The 19,011-nt window shown below is 52.6% G+C and overlaps 1 protein-coding gene across 12 annotated transcripts in view; it reads left to right on the top strand.

Moving 5' to 3' along the window:
- Positions 1–19,011, top strand: part of EPB41L1 (erythrocyte membrane protein band 4.1 like 1) — a 117,656-nt gene that overhangs the window by 92,870 nt on the left and 5,775 nt on the right. For 6 of the 12 annotated variants that reach the window (XM_077169768.1, XM_077169761.1, XM_077169741.1 and 3 more), the window contains 8 exons: positions 1,694–3,688; positions 5,488–5,898; positions 7,759–7,863; positions 9,525–9,605; positions 13,608–13,694; positions 14,487–14,570; positions 16,624–16,704; positions 17,040–17,156. In XM_077169768.1, the coding sequence (XP_077025883.1) occupies positions 1,694–3,688; positions 5,488–5,898; positions 7,759–7,863; positions 9,525–9,605; positions 13,608–13,694; positions 14,487–14,570; positions 16,624–16,704; positions 17,040–17,156 (2,961 nt within the window). Of the gene's footprint in view, positions 1–1,693; positions 3,689–4,208; positions 4,317–5,487; positions 5,899–7,758; positions 7,864–9,524; positions 9,606–13,607; positions 13,695–14,486; positions 14,571–16,623; positions 16,705–17,039; positions 17,157–19,011 lie in introns of all 12 variants that reach the window. The other 6 variants (XM_077169811.1, XM_077169804.1, XM_077169827.1 and 3 more) reach the window with 4 other exon arrangements.

The following is a 19,011-nucleotide window of genomic DNA, read 5'->3' as shown; positions in this document are numbered from 1 at the left end:
CCCTAAGCACTTCTCTCTTGGATGGCTCAAGCGTTGTTGTCCTGAAAGCTTAACAACCGAATGTAAAAACTCAGAAACCTACGCCAGGCTTTTATTCCCCTTTCTTGTATCTCTCTTTCCCATTGGTAAGATTCTTTCATTGAGTCTGGTTCCCGCACAATCATGGAGATTTTGCTAAAATGGAATTTCTAAGGGGAATAGAGAAAAGAGGGATTAGAGTGTACTCTAGATTCTTCAGCTCACCAAGTCTCACCAAGTCGTAGCTTGAGAGGGGCATGCCTGGACAGGAGCCCAGGATCATGTGAACCTTCTCCCTCGGGTTGCCGGGAGCAGTTTGCAGCATATCTTACCGTGGAGGCAGCCCCGGTGGAGTGGGAAGGACACACTTCACAGAACCAGGAGTCCGAGACAGGGGTTCTGGCTCTGCTTTTGCCACTGGCTCAGGCCGTCACCTTGGGCAAGGGGCTCACCTTCTCTAGGCCTCAGTTTCCACATCTGTGTCATGAGGGGCTTTAATCAGGATCGTGGTTTTAAAGGAGGTACCTCAGGGCACTAGGGTGGCCTAGATCCCCGACTTCAGTAGGTCCACCCAGTAACTGAGTTACTACTGGACCTCCATTGTTATGTAGAGAAAGCGTTCTGTGGCTACAAGGAGATTTAATACCAAATGACCTTTTTGCTTTTTTGAGATTCTAGACATCTGTTCCTTCCTAAGCATTGTTCAAGGGGCTCTTCAGGGGAGGTGGAGGACTGTTGGTTACTGGCCATCCAGTGCTACACTCTGGTGCTTGGGTCTTCAGATCTGTTCCTTCTGTGATGCGTTTTGGTCCGTCCTTTTCTACCCTTTGTTTGGGTTTTGTCAGAATTCTCCAAGGATGATGAGCCTTGATGTTTATCTCTTTTAGTTGAACTCCACAATATTCAAGCTGTTTAAGCCATTGTGGCACTAATCTCTAGAGCCGGTGGTTTGGTATCTTGGATTCTAATCTGTTTCCTTCCCAGAAGCTCTTGTAAAAAGGTCAGATTTCAGGTTGTGGCCTATGAAGCTTGACCCAGCACTTCCCCTCAACTTGATGTTAGCTCTCAGTTGGGTCCTGTGTTCCATAGGTTGTGAGATAAATCATCAGAGACCTAAGGCATGAATCAGGCATTCTTTTCCTGATGCTGCCACCAACTACCTGTGACCTTGAGCAAGCCACTGACCTTCTCTAGGTCTGTTTCCTCATTTATACAATGAGGAGATTGGACCAGATGATGTCTTAAAAGTTCTTTAGGCTTTTGAAGGATCCCATATTCTTTAAGGTACTTTCCCCTCTGAAAGTGGCATATATTATTTTAAAAAGCAAGAGGGCTCTGATTTCAGGGAAATGTGGGTGGTGGGATGGCCCTAGCCCATTCATGATCTCCATTTCCCCATGGTTAACACGGGGAGGGCATGAGACCCCATCCCATTTTACCACGTTGGGGGCAGGCTGGTTGAGAGAATGATTAACTAATCCCTTGGGAAGAGTAACCTTGGTGAAGATAACTGGCATTGTCTTGCTCCCCTCTCCCCAGCCAGTTCTGGGGACATGTAATCCCAGAGTCCACCTTTCAGTTGTAGATTGGTCCCTTCTTAAAGAGGGAAAAAGTCACCCATTCTTCAGGTGTCTGATATTTCACATTAACTCTTCTTGCTCCAATTGAAACACAGGGTTCAGAGCATTGGGTATTTGTAGAAAGAGCGTACACTGGGCCAGAAGAACTCAGTCTCCTAAAGGTGACCACCACACAGCCAGAGGAAGGTGGGGCAGGCCTTGCAGATATCCTCACTGATGGCAGACTCTCCAAGGTAGACGTTCTGGTGGACAAGTTCAAGGTTGAAGTGGCTACGGAAGAAATGGTGGGACCTGGAAGAGCAAACACCCAGCAACGAGGGAAGATGATTGCAAGTCCTGAAGACTTTGAGTCAGTGTGGGAAGAAGACCCCTGGGTCAAGGAAGCCTCCAGAGGGGCTTTTCTGGCTGCAGGTTGCACGTTGGCAGAAGAGGGCCTTGATGGTTCCCAGCTCAGCATGGGCACCAGGGGGGCAGCCATCTGGAACCACCACATCTCAGCTGGTCAGCTAGAGGGCCAGACGGAGCTGAGGAAGGAGCTGGAGGAGTTCCAGACTTGTGCGAGAACCACTGCCCCAGGGACTAGGCCAGCAGAGATGGACCTTCTGTCTCCAGCCTCCAACAGGGGAGGACTCCAGTCATTTCTGCTGGACCCAGCCCAGGTGGAAGCCAGAACCGACTCAAGTGATGAAACCGATACCTCTTTTGCAGAGAGGAGCTTCTATTTAAACTACATAGAGAAAGACTCTGAAGGCCAAGACCTCCTTCCACACCCAGAGGAGGGGGGAAGCCACCCGGATGCCCTTCTTAGAGATGAAACCAAGCTGAAGCTCACAGAGGAGCACCCAGAGAGCTCTGAGATGAATTTCTCAGCCCAGCTGGGCTCGGCCACGGTTCCTGGCAGGAGCAAGGATGGAGCCGACACGACACCCTCAGAAGAACAAGCAGGGGTTCCCAAGAACCACGGAAGACCAGCTGACCTCAAGGCCTTTGTCAAGCAGCTCGGGAAGGGACCTTCTCCAGGGCAGACATGTGCTGAGGAGGGGGAAGAAGCCCAGCCGGGGGTGGACAGAGAGTTTACCCACTCAAGGGGCAGTGCAGCCGAGGAGGAGCAGACCCCTGTAAGTGGAGATTTGATGGGAAAGGCTGAGGACAGTCCGCCAGCAGGATTGAAGAACCGCTCGCCTCACGAAAGAGGAGGGGCACACCCAGACCTCGAGGCCCACACCCTCCCTTGGGCAGTCCCTCCTAGCGATGTCATTAACCCAGACAGAGGCAGTTTCCTACCCAAAGAGAGGGGACCCTTCCAAACCCACACAGGAGAGCCTGAGACGGGGGACAGCAAGGCCTCAGCACTTCTGCAAACGGAGGTGCTCACCACCCTCTCCGCCTCTGCCGTTCGCTCGGAGGCTCCGGCCGCTCCAGAGGAAGCATCACCAAGCCCAGTCCCTCGTGGGTCAGAGGAGCCTGTGGAGCTCAGGGACCCCGTTGGAGACCAGCACCCTATATTTCTCAGACACGCTCTTTCTCCCAAGGAGTTCGCGGATCCCAAGGACCGGGTAGGAATGCTTGTGTCCCCTGCTGGAAGTGAGCGCAGGGCACCTCCTATTGCCAGCAGGAAGCCCATACTTGTCCCTAAAGAAGCGGGGGAGGCCACGCCCCTGGGGTTGGTACTCCCTTCAGAGAAGCAAAAGGAAATGACCTCTTTCCAAGCTGAGGGCCGAGACGGCTCCCTGGAAGACATTAGCAAGACCTCGGTGGCCAACAAAATCAGGATCTTTGAGACCCATGGAGCCGAAACTCGCCAACTGAGTCAGGGCGAAACGAGGGCCCTTCCAAACGAATCGTCTTCAGGGCCCTCCCCAGGACAAATAGAGCAACAGCGGAATAAGCTTTTCGACCTGGGCTTCATCCAGTTCCAGCCCGCTGGGGACCTCACCAGCCCCAAAGCCACATGTTCCTCAATGAGGCCTCTGGCTTCCAGACCATTCGGGGAGAGCATTTCTACCATGACCCACCAAGAAGGAAGCACAGAACTAGAGCTCCTGTCCCCTGATTCGGGCTGTGAAACCACGCTGGAGGAAGCTACTGGGGTAACTGGCCACGTGCCCCCTGCCCCCACCTCTGCCCCCCATGTGGGGGAGCTGACCGCATGTTGCGTAGCTCTTTAGAAGCATGTTTCAGTGGCCCCTCATCATTACTGCGATCAGAGGCTGCTTTTCCATCCCTGTGAGTTCTTTTCCTTTGATGGGCCTGAGCGCAGTCCAGGCTGAATGATGGGTTCATCTGCTTGGCCTGTGTGAGCTTGGCCCGAAGGACCCTCAGCTTCTGGTGTGACCTGGGGTCGGAAGGTCCACACAAACCCGTGGAGAAGCTGGCCTCCCCACCAGGCACCTACACACTCGCTTTGCCTTGCTGCTTCCACCCGCTGGGTTCCTACCCGTCTTGCTTGGCTTATCCAATGATCTTCCTTCATCCTCTCCCTTCCCTGGTTCTCCTGCCACGGGGAAGCTGACAGACCAGAGGTTTCTGTCCTTCACTTCTGGCCCCCTTTCGGTCCCAACGCCAAGTTCTTTTCTGCCTCCTTAAGACTAACCATCTTCTCTAATCCAGAACAAATCCAGAGATGGGATCAGGGAAGAGAAGCGCATCACCGGCTTAGCAGTGACTGCTCCCAGGAAGGGAGGGCGCCTGAGACTCGCCAGCCCCTCCGGCCCTCAGGTCTCTGCAGTTCCTTGCTGCCCCGGTGACCCCTGCCGTCTTCACCTGGCAAGGCTGCGTGGCTGCGTGAGGGCCCCTCCCACCCCTGGCGGGACGTCCTGTGGCTGCTCAACCCTGGCTTGTCTGGAATGTGTTCCTCCCACCTCTGAACCTTCCAGAAACCAGCTAACTGGAGGCTCGCTTAGGACATTCTGCTCCTTGCCAGGGAATCTCTGAGTATCCCGAATCTCTAGAACCTGAAGCCAAGTACTGAAAAATCTTTCATGGGTGTTAGGTTGGTTTTAAAAGAGAATGTCATGGGTGCACCGGGTTGTTCAGTGGTTTCATGTGGGAGACCCGAGTTCGATTCCCAGTAGTAGTTGATGTACTACCCCCATCAAAAAAAAAAAAAAAAAAAAAGTCATGAACCAGCCAAAAACATGCGTGCAAGCCAGTGGAGGGGTATGTATGTCAGACAACAGTTGCTGGTTCTCCTTAGGCATTTCCTGGGCCTGCTGTTGTCAGTTACACTGATGGAACCAGAAGCTCCCTGATGTAGCCCACCCAGAGCTCAGGAGGGAACTGGTGCAGCCCCTGGCCCCTAGGGAGCTCCTGCCCAGAGGGCCTCTTCGCCCCATATGGCACCTTCCTCGAAAGGATGCCGACACCTCCCCCAGAGTCTCAGTGCAATTGACAAGTCCTGTTGCTTCCTCTTTGTTCCTCAAAGCTCTTGGCTCCCGCCTACCTGCCTTCCCCCTCCTGGGTTTCCCTGAATTCCGTTTTTTCTGTTTCTCGATGCCCTGTTGCACGGATGGGTCTGAGCTCCAGGCCGCCATCCCTGCCTCTCCCACCATGCGCTTTCCATCCGCTCTGAGCTCCAAACCTCGGACAGCGTGTCCTGCCCAGGACCAGCTGGCGGGATGTTGGCTTTGTCCCTGCTTCTGCCGTCAGTGCCTGGATTGGCGGGACCCTCAGAGAGGAACCTTCCTGCTCTTGGAAAGGTTTTGGTTTTGTAAACTGATTATGACCTTAAGGAACCTCTCCTGGGGGCGTTTTTCTTTTCCTGACCTGCTCTCCATTTTGGGACGTCGACCTGGCCCCGAGAATTCTTCTGACATTCACCGTCTTGATTTCTCTCTCTCCCTCTCCCCCTACCCCACTCCCCCATTCCTTTGATTTTGTCTGGCCGTAGAGAGCAGGGCTGAGGGAGGGCTCGGAGGAGAAAGTCAAACCACCGCGTCCCAGGGCCCCCGACAGCGACCCCGGCGAGGAGGACCCGGACCTGGAGAGGGACGCGGCGTTCCTGAAGGACAGCCATCTGGCCATCGAGCGCAAGTGCTCCAGCATCACGGTCAGCTCCACGTCCAGCCTGGAGGCCGAGGTGGACTTCACGGTCATCGGCGACTACCACGGCAGCGCTTTTGAGGACTTCTCCCGCAGCCTGCCGGAGCTCGACCGAGACAGAAGTGACTCGGAGACGGAGGGCCTGGTGTTCTCCCGGGATCTCAGCAAGGGGGGCCCCAGCCAGGATGACGAGTCTGGGGGCATCGAGGACAGCCCGGTTCGAGGGGCGTGCTCCACCCCGGATATGCCCCAGTTTGAGGTACAGTGGAGCTCCCTGGAACCCCAGGCCTGGCCCCCCACGTCTCCTCCCGGCACTGCATGCTCAGAGGGCCTTGGGCCACGTGTGAGAAGACCTGGCGGCAGGCCCGCGGCCCCGAGTCCCGCCTCAGAAGCTCTGTCCCACGTTGCATGAGAACAGCATGGTTCTGTGTGCGCATGTCTGCCGTGCCAGTTTTCCCGAAACACACAACGTTTTCTAACCCTGAGACCCCATCGCTTGCCTGGGGCCACGTGATGATGAGAGGGAAGGGCGGGAGGCAGGCTGGTCCTCTCAGCTCCTCTTCTCCCTGCCTGCTGCATGGCACCCGCGGGGAGCATGTGCTTGCGGACGGACACTCAGCAGCTCCTGCAGTCTGCAAGTTGGATGGTTGTTCCTGATCCAGGACCAGGCTCCTCTCCTGTCCCTGGGGAGGGGTCAGGCGTTTGATTCCATCTTGCCCTGGGTCTTCAGGGTAGTAGTGGAAGCTCCTGCAGAAGAGGAGGCATCTCAACTGAGGGGCCACCAGGAGGGGCTGTGTCTGGGCCTCTGCTGTGTGTCCTTCCTCTGCAGAGCTGCACAGCGGCTCACAGCACATCTTGTTCACGTTATTCCCATGCTCACTCACCTCTTCCGGCCCCAGCCTACCTGCCCTCACGTTCCCCTTTCCCCCAGGTTCCCAACTTTGAAATACGAGCTTCTTCACTCAGGGCTTTCCTTCCATGCTGTTCCCTCTGGGTAGAAGATTTTTCTCCCTTTTTCTGCCTTTCAAACTTGTCATGTTCCAGGACATAGTTCAGATATCAGTTCCATAGCAAATGCTTTCCCGACTGCTCTGGGCAGAAGTTTCACTCCCTCCACAGCCCCCCCCCCCTTCTCTGTAATGCCTCTGCTTCCACGTTATCCGAAGTAGTCAGGTGGAGCCCTCTGAGCTAGGGACCAACTCTTAGCTTAAGCCTAACACGTAGCAGGCACTTAATAGATTATTAATTGAATCAGCGCTAGGTTTTAGGATTACAACTAGCTGTAAGCATCCCTCTCTTACCACCACCATCCCAGCAGCTGACTCGCTAGCTTTCCCTTGTTCATTCGGCTCCCACGTGGGAGTGGGCGTGGCTCGCCATGACCCATGCTGGAAGAAGGACTCAGAACAAACTGATCATTTAACCTAAGTCCTAGAATAGAGGTTGTAAATGGGGGGCCCCAAACCAGATCCGGCCAGCAAATGTGTTTTCCCTAACCCTGCTTTAAAAAACAAAGACATTGAATATAAATCCAGATTTTTACAAATAGCATTTTAAAACCCAGAAGAACTGGCAGCTCAGAGCCTTGCATTCTTGTATGGCAGCAGTTCGCCACATCAGAGGGAAACCTGACATGCTCTCCAGGCCACCCCAGCACGTCCGTCTCACTCACTTGCATCTCCTGCCTGGCCCTGATAGGTGTCGAGTATGTGGCTCCTGCTCTAAAGAATAATCCAAATGAAACTGCTGGGAACATAACACTGAAATCATTTAGCAAGACTGACATCAGGCCTGGCATAGAGCTTATTAAGTGGATAACAGAAATGGTCTTTTATGGTAGCTGAAGACACCAGCCTGTAGCCACCTTGAGGCTGCAGGGTGTGGGGTCACGGCCGGACCTGGCTGGGAGCTGGCAGTGAGTCTGGCTTACCTACCGGGCTGTTTGCCGCTGACTCCACACCGTGCGTCTTCTGCCCTGGCCTATGGCCTGTGCACCCCCTACGGACTTGGGCTGGCAGCAGGGGTGGGAGATGACCTGCTGGGCCTCCGCCGCAGTTGCCTGTGGGTGGGAGTAGGGCCAGGGCTTGAGTGATGGAGCGTTCCGCTCATCTCCCTGCAGCCCGTGAAGACGGAAACCATGACTGTGAGCAGCCTGGCCATCAGAAAGAAGATCGAGACGGAGGCCGTACTGCAGACCAGAGGCACCGCTGGGGACACCACCCAGGTAAGCCGGGCCTTCCAGGGCCCCCGAGCATGGTTTTCCACTGCCGGGGCCAGGCCCCTCGACCTTCCCACCTGAGCTCCCCCAGACCCCCGTCTTAACCCCCATGTTTCTTCTGAGTCTCAGCTTCTTTCTTGCACTCTCAGGGGCCTGGGTTCTTGTCCTGGGCATATCACAACCTCCTAAAGCCTTCATTTCTCCATCTGTAAAATGGAAACGATCCTCTCTCCCCCTTCCTGCTGGGACTATTGTAAGGACAGTGGGTTAGGATCAGGGATTTCCGATGGTTTGAAGGAGCTGGAGAGATTTCTTGAATGATCCCAGGGGCTGCTTTGGGAGAGAAGAGGGATTGGTCCTCAACCCAGCTTGAATCGGAACAGCTCACCTTGAATCACTTTTTATGCATGGGGGTTCTACATCAGATTGGCAAAATAAACAAACCGAAAATCAAAAATCATTTGTCTCAACCAGAAGAAGGGCCCATAGCACCCTGGAGAAAGCTGTCCTGAATAGACACAGGTACAATACTCACAGTGCATTTCCTAAGTTCCTTTATGTTTTTTTTAAACTTTGAAAATTGAGACTGCAGAGGTGCCCTCTTGGTTCTCCCCGGCCAGAACGGCTGCAGTTCTGGGGGCTGTTCTTGTCCTGGACACCAGGGCAAATTCTTTGTCTAAAGAGCTGGAAAAAAGAAATAAACATACACAACATGGACAATTGTGTCATTGCTAGAATTTTTTTTTCCCTCCCGCTTTAATACCCTGCATAGGGGCTTTGTGAGGCTGCCGAGTGCAGTAGTCATGACTCTTGATTTTGACAATCTGTGATCCCACGAGGAAGCCGCTTTCCCTCTCTGGCCTGTTTGTGTTGTCAATGATATGTTCATGTCTTTTTTCATAAAGAGAAGTATAAAGAAGAAACTTACAAGTGGCTCAAATCCTACAACCCAGAACCCTTAATTGACATAAAAACAAGACAAAAATTCACAATTATAAAAATCAAACAGAACAAAGTGAAAACTTCCTTAAGATTCACCCCTCCCCCCCAAAAAGATTACATATACCTACATTTCTATCTATTTAAAATTTTTACACAAAAGCAATTGCATTCTTTCGTACCTGGTTCTGTTTTTTCCCCTTAACAATTGTCTTAGTGATTTATCTGTTCGTCATAAAGATTAACCTACCTTAATCTTTTAGTCCCTTGTGGGGGGTGACTCCTAGTTTCTTTCACTAATGCCCCATGGATGGACCCTGTGGCTGTTTTTATCTTTCGCAGTTAATGATCAATGCTGCAGGGAGCTTCCTTGTTCATAGTTCTTGGTGCACTTTTCAAAGTTGACATCCAAAGGATAAATATCTAGTCCTGGGATTGCTAGGGTGAAAGGATACATGCATTTAAATTCGGGTAAAATTTCCCACTTGTCCTGGATTCTTTTTCCTTCGTCAGACAAGAGGGCTGAAATAAACTGGGGTGCTCTGAGGCCTTTCTGTAATTCAGTGTGTGTGGACACCCCCTTTTGCCCCCCCCCCCGCTCCCCAGCCCCCCAGCACCTGCATTCACCCAGCTTATCAGTGTGTTCTCAGAGGCCGGGTGCTGGTGCCGGAAGCCCTCTGGGCGGACGTGGCCCGCCACCCTTTAACACCACCTCCTCTGGCCGGCAGGCTGATGGCAGTGCGCTAGGGGCAAAGGAGATCTTCTCACCTGCTCCCTCCATCACCACGGAGACCATATCTACCACCATGGTGAGTAGGACCCAGCAGGCCTCCGTTTCCCGCTTCTCCCTCCCTGCAAAGCAGCGGGGTAACATGCGCACACTGCCCAGCAGCTTCAGGGACTCCCCCTCACTGGGTCAGGCGAGGGATCGAAAGTCAAACCTCTTGTTATGTATATTGAGTTGCACCCTCAGACCTCAGTTTTCCAAACTGAATAATGTGGAATGTGGAATCCCTGGGCCTCCGTTATTTGGACCATCTCGGCCACAGGAGGGAGGAGGTGGTGGGAGGGGATATTGTTATTTGATAAATGGTAACGCATGGGGACTGTGCAGGTGAATCTGGAAAGCCCTTCCTGAGGACCCACCTCCCTGCTGGCTGCGCGTTTTGTCATGTCTCAGGCCACTTCCCTGCCTTGGCCAGCAGGTGGCGCACAGTGGAACTAATCTGGAAACTCGGGATTTTGTAGCACCTCCTGAGGGGGGCTTGTGGTTCTGCTGCTTCTTTCCTGTCTGACCCATGAAGGAAGGTCCTTTTCCTCTCTTGGCCTCGGGTGTCCTCATCTGTAAAATGGGAATAATGCCCACCCTGCCTGGTTCACGGGTCAGTAAGACAAGATTCTTTTTTTGGCATGGGCAGGCACCAGATATCAAACCCGGGTCTCTGGCATGGCAGGCAAGAACTCTGCCTGCTGAGCCACCGTGGCCCACCCAAGACAAGATTCTTTGATGACAAAACAGAACAGAGAGCATCTGGCACATGAGTTATGGTGCCAGGCAATGTGCTGAGAAGTTTGAATGGTTATCTCACTGAGTCCTCGCAAAAAAACTGTGAAGTAGATACTTTTTTGCTCCTCCCTTTACAAATGAGGACACTGAGATTCAGAGAGGTGAAATCACTTACCCGAAGTTGCACAGCTGAACAGTGGCCGAGCCAGGTCCAGCCCAGCCAGTCTGACTCCGGAGCCCCACTCTCAGCCTCAGGAGCTCTGCCTTCTTCCCTTATCCTGCCCGTGAGGGACAGCAGCCACTCGGGGCTAGGGCTGGAGAAGGTACCAGGGCTTGGCCCAGATCTGTCCTGAGCTGTTGCGAGTTGTTCTCAGATGCTTTCTCTTGCCAAACCCCTGATAAATGCATAGGAGGATAATTACATTGATTTAGACTACCCAGCAGGTAGGTTCCGAGTAAACAAAGATTTTAGAAGAAATAAACCCAAACCAGTTGCCAGATCGCACATGGTCCCCTGGTCACTGAGTTCTTCCTCTACATACGCTGTGGCATCAGGATGTTTATAGGCCACGTTTAAATCTGTGCTTATGGTGAGCAGGCAGTTCACATCATTCCTTTACTCATCATCCATCCGCCCATCCATCCATTCATCTGTTCCAAAAGCATTTCTTGGTCTCTACTGTTTGCCCGATACAGGGATACGGAGTCGAAGAAAAGATACTGCCTGCTAGAGTTCATTCATTCAAAACATAGTCCCTGAGCGTCGTTAATGTGTTGTGCCCCTGTGTTTAGGTCCCGGGCACACAGTGGTGAACAAGGCCCAGCTTTCCCACTTCCTGGTGGGATGGACTTGGGGAAGCTGCCTGAACATCTCAGCCCTCATTTCTGTGAAAAGGGGTTGGGAGTGGCAGAGATAGCACATGCCGCAAAGGTCTGATCTGAGGATGAGATAAAGTAATCCATGCCAAGCCCTTAGCACAGCGCCTGGCACACAGGAAATGGTCTGAAATGTGAACTGCTGATGCTTGTATCCCTGCCTTCAAGGTCTCTATCTCAGGGAGCTGGAGATAGAGACCTTGAGGATGGGGTGGGCGATGCCTCCTCCAGGAGAGCCGGGAAAGGCTTTCCCCAGGCCCTGGGACCAGCGGGTGCAAAGGCAGGGATGTGAGGGAGCACGACATTTGGGGAAAAGGCTAGTGGTCAGGGTTGTGAGATGCCACGTGTGGGGAGAAGGGGTCGGAAAGGAAGGCTAGGGCCAGAGTTCAAACAGCCTTGGATGGCATGTAAAAAATTCAGGCTTCATTCCGGAGACAGCGGGAGATAACTTTCCTTTTTCAAGTAGGAACATGATTTCACCAGTTATGTTTCTGTGTTTTAGAAAGATTACTTTAGCAACCTGTGCAGAGCATGGACTGGAGTCAAAATTCCTTCCCTCCCTCCCTCTCTCCCTGTGTCCTTCCTCCCTCCCTTCCTTCCACAAATATTTATTGAACGCCCACGACATGTGATGTCCTGTACCCGGCACTGTGAATCCAGCACAAGGAGATAGTGTCACTGAGCTCTGTGGCCCACCTGCCACTGGGAGAGAGAAAAAGAGAAGGCAGGGAACTGGCTTAGAGTGCAAGGAGGTGGGTGCAGAGAAGAAGACACAGTCAAGGGGTGCCCGGGGGGCGGAGAAAGATCCAGGATGTTATCATTGATGGAACATTCAGGTGACAGGAGGGGAGGCTGGGCTGGTGGTCCTGGTCCCTTGCTCAGCAATTTTCAAAGTGTGCTTCTGGGATCCTTGTGGGCAAATCCTCGGACCCCACCCCCTATTGAGTCAGAAACTCTGGGGTTGTGCTCAGCCATCTGTGTTTTCACGAGCCCTCCAAGTGTGAGAATCTCTGATCTAAACAGAGAGCCCTAGAGTCAGAGGGGCAGGTTTGGGGGCAGGCATGTGTCAGAGGTGGGGGAAGCAGAGAATTCCAGTTTGGATCTGTTGAGTCTGAGGGACCAGGGGGGCATTTCCAGGGGAAAATGTCCAGGCTCTTGAATGACCTCTGTTCCCATCGGTGGCCTTTGTTTTCAGAGTGAAGGTGGAGGTGAGGCTTTGCCCTGGAAAAGAGGGAGCGGTGAGAGAGGTTTTAGGGGACAATGTCCCCGAGAGACAGTGGGGCACGATGGCTAGTGGCTGTTTCCAAAGTCAGGAAAATAGCCGCCTTTTTGAGGCCTGCTACTGGGTCACATTCTGGGGCTCCAGGTGAATCAAAAAAGTAGTACTTGGACAGTAGGCGGGGAAAAGGCACAGGGTCTTTGTTCCTTAGACTGGCCCCTTAGCAGGCAGAGGTCCAGAGCTAGGAATGCACGCTGGGACTGGATCCATCCACTGAGGTGCGGCAGGGTGTACAGGGACCCTGGACAGACAAGACTGTGTCTCGACATAGTCCCGGAGGCAGCAGGAAGATGCAGGCTGGGCTTGCCAGGAGTGGGGCCATGAGACCAGGGAAAACTCCAGGAATATCCAGCCAGATCCTGAGGAGGCTGAATTGAGCAAGCAGTTAGACGTGAAGGTAGAACCAGGAGAGTGGGTTCAAGAGCAGGAACTCTGCGGGCACAGAGCCATTGCAGAAAGAGCGCGTTGGGCTTAGAGCTTGACAGACGTGCGTTTGAATCCAGGCGGTCTCTGAGTTGCTGGAGGACGGGTGGGTGGGTGCTGTCAGGCCACTTGCATCCTCTGGCACTCCAGGCTCTCATCTGTAAACCAGCAATATTAAAAACCATCTCCCAGGGTTGCTTTGAGGATGAAGTGAGATAATGCATGTCACATACTTAGTATAATGCCAGCTCGGAGTGAGAATTTGGAAAACAGGAGCTATTGTCGTATAAATAGCCAGCCTAGGCGCCTCCATTTATCCTACAGATTTCAGTTTGCAAAGCCCTTTCTCCTCTTTCAGCCTCAGAAGGACTCTATGGGAGGGGGGACGGGGTCCCCTTTTACAGGTGAATCCGGGAGGCCCATAGAGAGGAAGCGGAGCTGCAATGGGGCAGGTGAGGATGAGAGCCTGACCGTCTCGGCCCCTGTGTTGATGCTTTCCAGAGAGCAAGCCTGTGTCTTGTTCACCACAGTGTCCCTAAGGCCAGGCGCTCAGTGTTTGTTGAATGAATGAGCTTGTGAGCGAGCATGCATGAGAGAAAGGAGACTGAACTGAATGATGCCTCAGTTCTCTGTTACCCGCTCACCCCTGCGGCCCTGAGGGTGTCGCGGCCGTCCCAGGGCCTGCCCACCTGAGACCTGGCGATCTGAGCACTATTGTTTCCCCAGGAGAACAGTCTCAAGTCCGGGAAGGGGGCAGCTGCCATGATCCCAGGTCCACAGACGGTGGCCATGGAAATCCGTTCTCTTTCTCCGGTAAGTGGGCAGGGCCAGCTCAGGCTAGGGGGCTCCCCATTGAGCAGGTGGGCTCAGGTCACGGCTGGTGCACAGCCAGGGCTGCTTGGGCCCAGAGGCTGCTGTCCTGAGTGTGGCACCCAGAAGCTGGATCATTTTCAGGTGCCTGTGGGGCTTCTGGTGATCACCAGAATCTTGTCAGCTGCCCCTCTGCCCACACACGGCTAAGCAGGGCTGTGGTGGCATGGGGGGTAAAGCGGCCCTTTGCCTTGGTGGTTCATATGACAGCTCTTTGGCATCTGCTCTCTTTACTAGCCTTGCTACTCAGAGCACTGGATGAGGAGTCCAGAGGCTTGGATTCTGGACCTGGCTGTGTCAGCAGCTACCCCTGTGACTTTGTCACTGTAGGGTCTCTTGCAGGTCTCATATTCTCCAAGCCTGTTGTTCTCGTTGTCTAACCCTGGAGAGCTCGTGTTCCCGGCTCTGACAGGTTGGAGAATCAGGAGGATGCCTTTTCCTACCTTGGGTCCCTTTGTTCATTCTTCTAAGGTTCCAGGATCCTTAAAATCTAGGGTGCTGCTAGGATTCCAGGCCTCTGGATCTGAGATTCCAGAGTTTGAGAATTGTATGGGTCTGGGATTTTAAAGATTCTACTATTCTTGAATTCTTCGACTCCGTGCTTAGAAGCATCTTGGTTCCCTAACTCCCCCTTCACGGGGTCCCCGCACTTCCCTGGTCTCCCCCACCCACCCAGCCCTCAGAGTCCAGCGTCCTCACCTGGCGCCTGGGGCGGGGGGTGGTTATATTCTGCAGATCATCGGGAAAGATGTCCTCACCAGCACCTACGGCGCCACCGCGGAAACCCTCTCCACCTCCACCACCACCCATGTCACCAAAGTGAGTAGCAGCAGGGCTCCGTCGGCTCCCAGCCTGGCTGGGGGCTCGCGAAGGTCACACACCCTGGCTGTGGTTTGGCTTCTTGATCTGTAGAGTGGACACAGGATCCCGTGGCGGTCCCCCTTTCTGAGTGCTGTGTGCTTTGTTCTGCGCTATGTGTTGTCCACAGACAATGTTTGCAGCTAGCTGGGGCTGGGGTAGGCGGGCACCTCCTCTGTAGTAGCTGTGAGCGGTGCATTCGTGCATTCGTGCCTTACGCATCGTAGCATCGTAAGTGCTGGAGGAACTTAGAGGGAGGTGAGGTAAGGGGGCTCCGGAAGAGTCAGGAAGGGACTCCTGGAAAATGTGGGGTTTTAGTAGGGTCTCGGAAAGCCAGCTTGGACTTGTGGGAGAGAAGGAGACAGATGCAGCCATTCTAAGCAAAGCAGAAGACGCGAGCAGAAACTACGTGTGTTTGTTTTTCTCAGTCACTGAGCAAATGCTAGAGAGCCAGGCTGTGCTAGGGGCTGCTAGAGGCGGCTGTGAGTGACACAGGTTTGTAGGGAACAGGAGAAGCGAGTCTCTGTTGAAAAGAAGCATGTAGGGGACACAATTATGGGAAGTGAGGTCGGACTGGAGGTGGGGGAGACAGAATACACAGACAGATGGTAGGACAGATCTGATTATGGAGGGCCTGAGTCTAAGAAATTGGAAAACTGTCAAAATTTCTAAACTGGTGAGTGACCTGTGAAAACAAGTTTAAGGAGAGAAGAGTGGGTTCACCGGCCTATGCAGGTCGATGGGAGAAAGGAGAGGGAGAGTTATGGAGGTCGATGATAACTCAGGCCTAGGGGCTCAGACAGAGTCTGGACCAGTTGGGAGTTGGAATGGGAGATGGACAGGAAGGGCCAAAGAAGGGAGGCGTTTCTGGGTGCAGCAGCAGTGACTCAGCCAGCCAGGCCATAGGGCTGAGGGACAGGCTGGCCGATGCAGTCCATGACTGGGTGACCAGGAAGAAAGCAGAGCGCGGATGGAGACCTGGAAGAGAGCCGGGGAGCCGGCGGGACCCAGGTGGAGCTGGTGGTTCTGATACGCCCTCCACATGGAGAAGGCTAGGAGGCAGCACTGCCCTCTGTTCCCGCAGACCTGCCGCTGCCAGCTTCTGTGCAGGACTCGGCACCTCTCCACATTTCCCGGAAAGAACCCACCCTCACCAAAAGCATCAGTGAGCAATGTCGACTTCACTGAAGATTTTTTGGGAAGGTTTTACATCACAGCACACAGCTCAGTTAACCCTTCTCCCCAAAGCCCCTTTTGGCCCTGCCAACTGGGGGTCCCCTCTTCCTTCTGTCCTGGTCTCAGTTGGCTTCTCTCTCCAGCTGGGATATCTCAGCTGTCACCCTCCTTTAATATAGAGCAATTAGGGCCTGCCCTATCTTCTCTTTCTCAACTCGCATCCAAGTAAACCCACTTAGAAGACAGTGGAGCTTACAAATATAAACAGCGAAATCTCCTCTTCTGGTACTGTTTGGAGTCATTTAAGGTAGAACCTTGTCACCATTCACATTTCATTCATGTGTTCATTCAACAGTTCAGCATTCAGTACCTCCCCTGGTCATACTGGACAGGGGAATGGGGGAGAGGGGATCCAGAGAGGAACAGAACACAGTCCCTGCTTCCAGGAGCTGGAACCTAGGGAGTGAGCAAGGCTGCCTGTGCAGATAAGGTCAGCACAAGGCAGAGGGGCCCAGAGCCATGAGAGAGAGCCAGGTGGTGCTCAGGGGGCTTGAGGCAGGGACTGGAGTCCCTGCCCACCAGCATCACAGAGACAGCATTTGAGCTGGGCTGGGAAGAGCTAGTTGGGACAGTTTGGCAGTTAAGGAAGTGGTGGCACCCAGTCAGGCTCTGCAGTCTGAAGTTCCAGAACCAGAAAAGGAAAGACCCGAGGCAGCCAGGAGAGAAAGAAACTGCTGATTCTCAAATTCAACCCTTGAGAGGCGCTTTGCATAGATGCCCTGTCATGCCGCTGCCCCAGCAGCAACCCGGCTGACCTTGCCTCCTTCTCCCTCTGCAGACTGTGAAAGGAGGGTTTTCCGAGACAAGGATTGAGAAGCGAATCATTATTACCGGGGATGAAGATGTCGATCAAGACCAGGTATGGGTAGGGAATGCTTTTCCCCGTGGCACTGCCCAGTCTCCTCTGCACTGAGTCACCCATGGTTGAAGGGCCTTTGGGCCTAAGAAGCTTTCCACTTCCGACTGACCCTGTCCAGACAAAGAGACCCCAAGGAAAGGATACCAAATGGGGAGCTGGAAGAAGCCAGATTTCTGTGCTCTAGTCTCTCCTTTTAACTCCTTATTTGACCACCGTCCCTCCCTGGGACTCAGTTTCCCCAGCTGTGGACTAAGGGGCTTGGGTTAGTTGGTCTCCATGGTCTCCCCATATCTGATATTCTGTGTTTTCTCACTTTGTCATTCTTTTTCCACCAGGCCCTGGCTCTGGCCATCAAGGAAGCCAAACTGCAGCATCCTGACATGCTGGTAACCAAAGCTGTCGTATACAGAGAAACAGACCCATCTCCGGAGGAGAGGGACAAGAAGCCACAGGTAAGGTTTCCCAGAGGCTCGGCAGCCCCGAGTGGGAGGAGGGAACCACGGCAAGAGTCTCTGAAGGTCACTTCCATCTGCGAACCCAGCAAGTGCCTTGGTCTTCCAGTGCAGCTTTGATACTCTGTTCTGGTTTGCAGCTCAGAGGGGTAAAGTGGTTTCCCTAGACATGGTGAGTCAGAGCAGGGAGGGGAAGGGAGTCTGGCTCCTCAGCCTTTTTGGGGTCTCAGGTCCCAGCCCAGAAAAGTGAATTCAGAAATAGTAAGAAAATGGGAGAAAGGGCTGCGAGTGGGATTGAGGTGGGGCAGATGGAAGCCAGTGTGACCTCAGTGGCCATTGCCAATTAGCTGGAAGTCAGAAAGAATCCTGCCAGGCCCAATGCCACCTACGCCTGCTCGTCTCTCTCTCCATTCCAGTTCACTGGAGGTTGCTCGGGGTCTGACGACCAGAGACCCTTGATACTGTCTGTCTTTCTGGGTTACAAACCCTTGACCTCTCAGGCCTCCTGCTGGCAGACTCTGAGGGGACCTTGTATTTCTCTGTCTTCTTATGTGCCAGCGGAGAACAAAAAGGTTGAGAAAATGTGATGGCCTGAATTGGCCTCTCTGAAAATTTATTGAATTTTATTAGACCTGTTAAAAAATCTCACAAGCATCATAGAGTCAAATAAGCCAGACATAAAAGAGTACATGATATGGGATGATTCCATTCATCATATAGCTAATGAAGTTCAAAAACAGGCAAAACTTCAACAATATTAACACCAGGATAGTGGTTGCTTCTGGGATGTGGTATTGATGGGGAAGAGGCACGAGGGAGCCTCCTGGGGTGCGGGGAATGTTATCTGGATGGCGATTACACGGGTTACATACATGTGAAAATCCATCAAGCTGTGTACTTCAATATGTGTGCTTTCTCCATGTCACACATTGTACCTTAGTGAAGAATACTCATCTCAGAGACTCCCAGTAACAGCAGGTCTCGCTGCCCTCTTCCCTCAATGAATGGGAACCAGTGTTTTCTAAAAAGATACAAGAATGTTTCTTTTTCTTCCATTGATTACTATCCCCTTAATGTAATGTCAGAAGAGAAAGGACTGAAACATTTTCTTGTTACTTTGAAAGGCTGGCTAACTCCTGGACCAGACCAGCACTGTCCAATAGAACTTTCTGCAGTGATGGAAATGTTCTTTCCGTGCTGTTCAATATGGTAGCCACCAGCCACACGTGGCTTTGGGCACTTGAAATTGGCTAATCCAATTTAAGATGTACTTTAAGGGGGAAATACATGCAAGATTTTGAAGATTAGTATGGGAAAAAAAAAAGACTCTAAATAGCTCAATAGTTCTGTTGATTACATGTTGAAATAAAGTTTTGGATATGTTGGGTTAAGTAAGATATATTATTAAAATTAATTTCGCCTACTTCTTTTTACTTTTTAAAATAAAGCTGCTAGAACATTTTAAATTTCATATGTGACTTACATTCTATTTCTATTGGATAACACTGGGGTAGAAGTGTAAGCTGGCCACATCGGAGCCCACCTGCCAGCCTTCCTCAGGCTTTCGTGCAAGTGTTTGCCACTCTTATCCCCTGGTTGCCCACTTGTTCTTGCTTTCCTCCCCAGATAGCATTATAGTAGGGTACAGAACACTTGCCGAGCTGGCTGCATCACCTGGAGGAGCTTGTGTAAAATAAAGATAAGAGAAAACTATTTCTACCAAGTCTGATTTAGGAAGCCTGGGCCAGGGCCTGGGAATCTTTACTTATACCTCAGTCCCTAGGGGAGTCCTTTGTGCAGCCAGGTGAAGGAACTATTGATGCGGAGAACTCTGTGCTGGGAATCCAGGGACCTG

The sequence above is a fragment of the Tamandua tetradactyla genome, chromosome 1, assembly GCF_023851605.1.
Source record: "Tamandua tetradactyla isolate mTamTet1 chromosome 1, mTamTet1.pri, whole genome shotgun sequence".
Taxonomy (NCBI): Eukaryota; Metazoa; Chordata; class Mammalia; order Pilosa; family Myrmecophagidae; genus Tamandua; species Tamandua tetradactyla.
The sequence above is the reverse complement of the archived record's forward strand: the minus strand, read 5'-3'. Positions and strand labels throughout refer to the sequence as shown.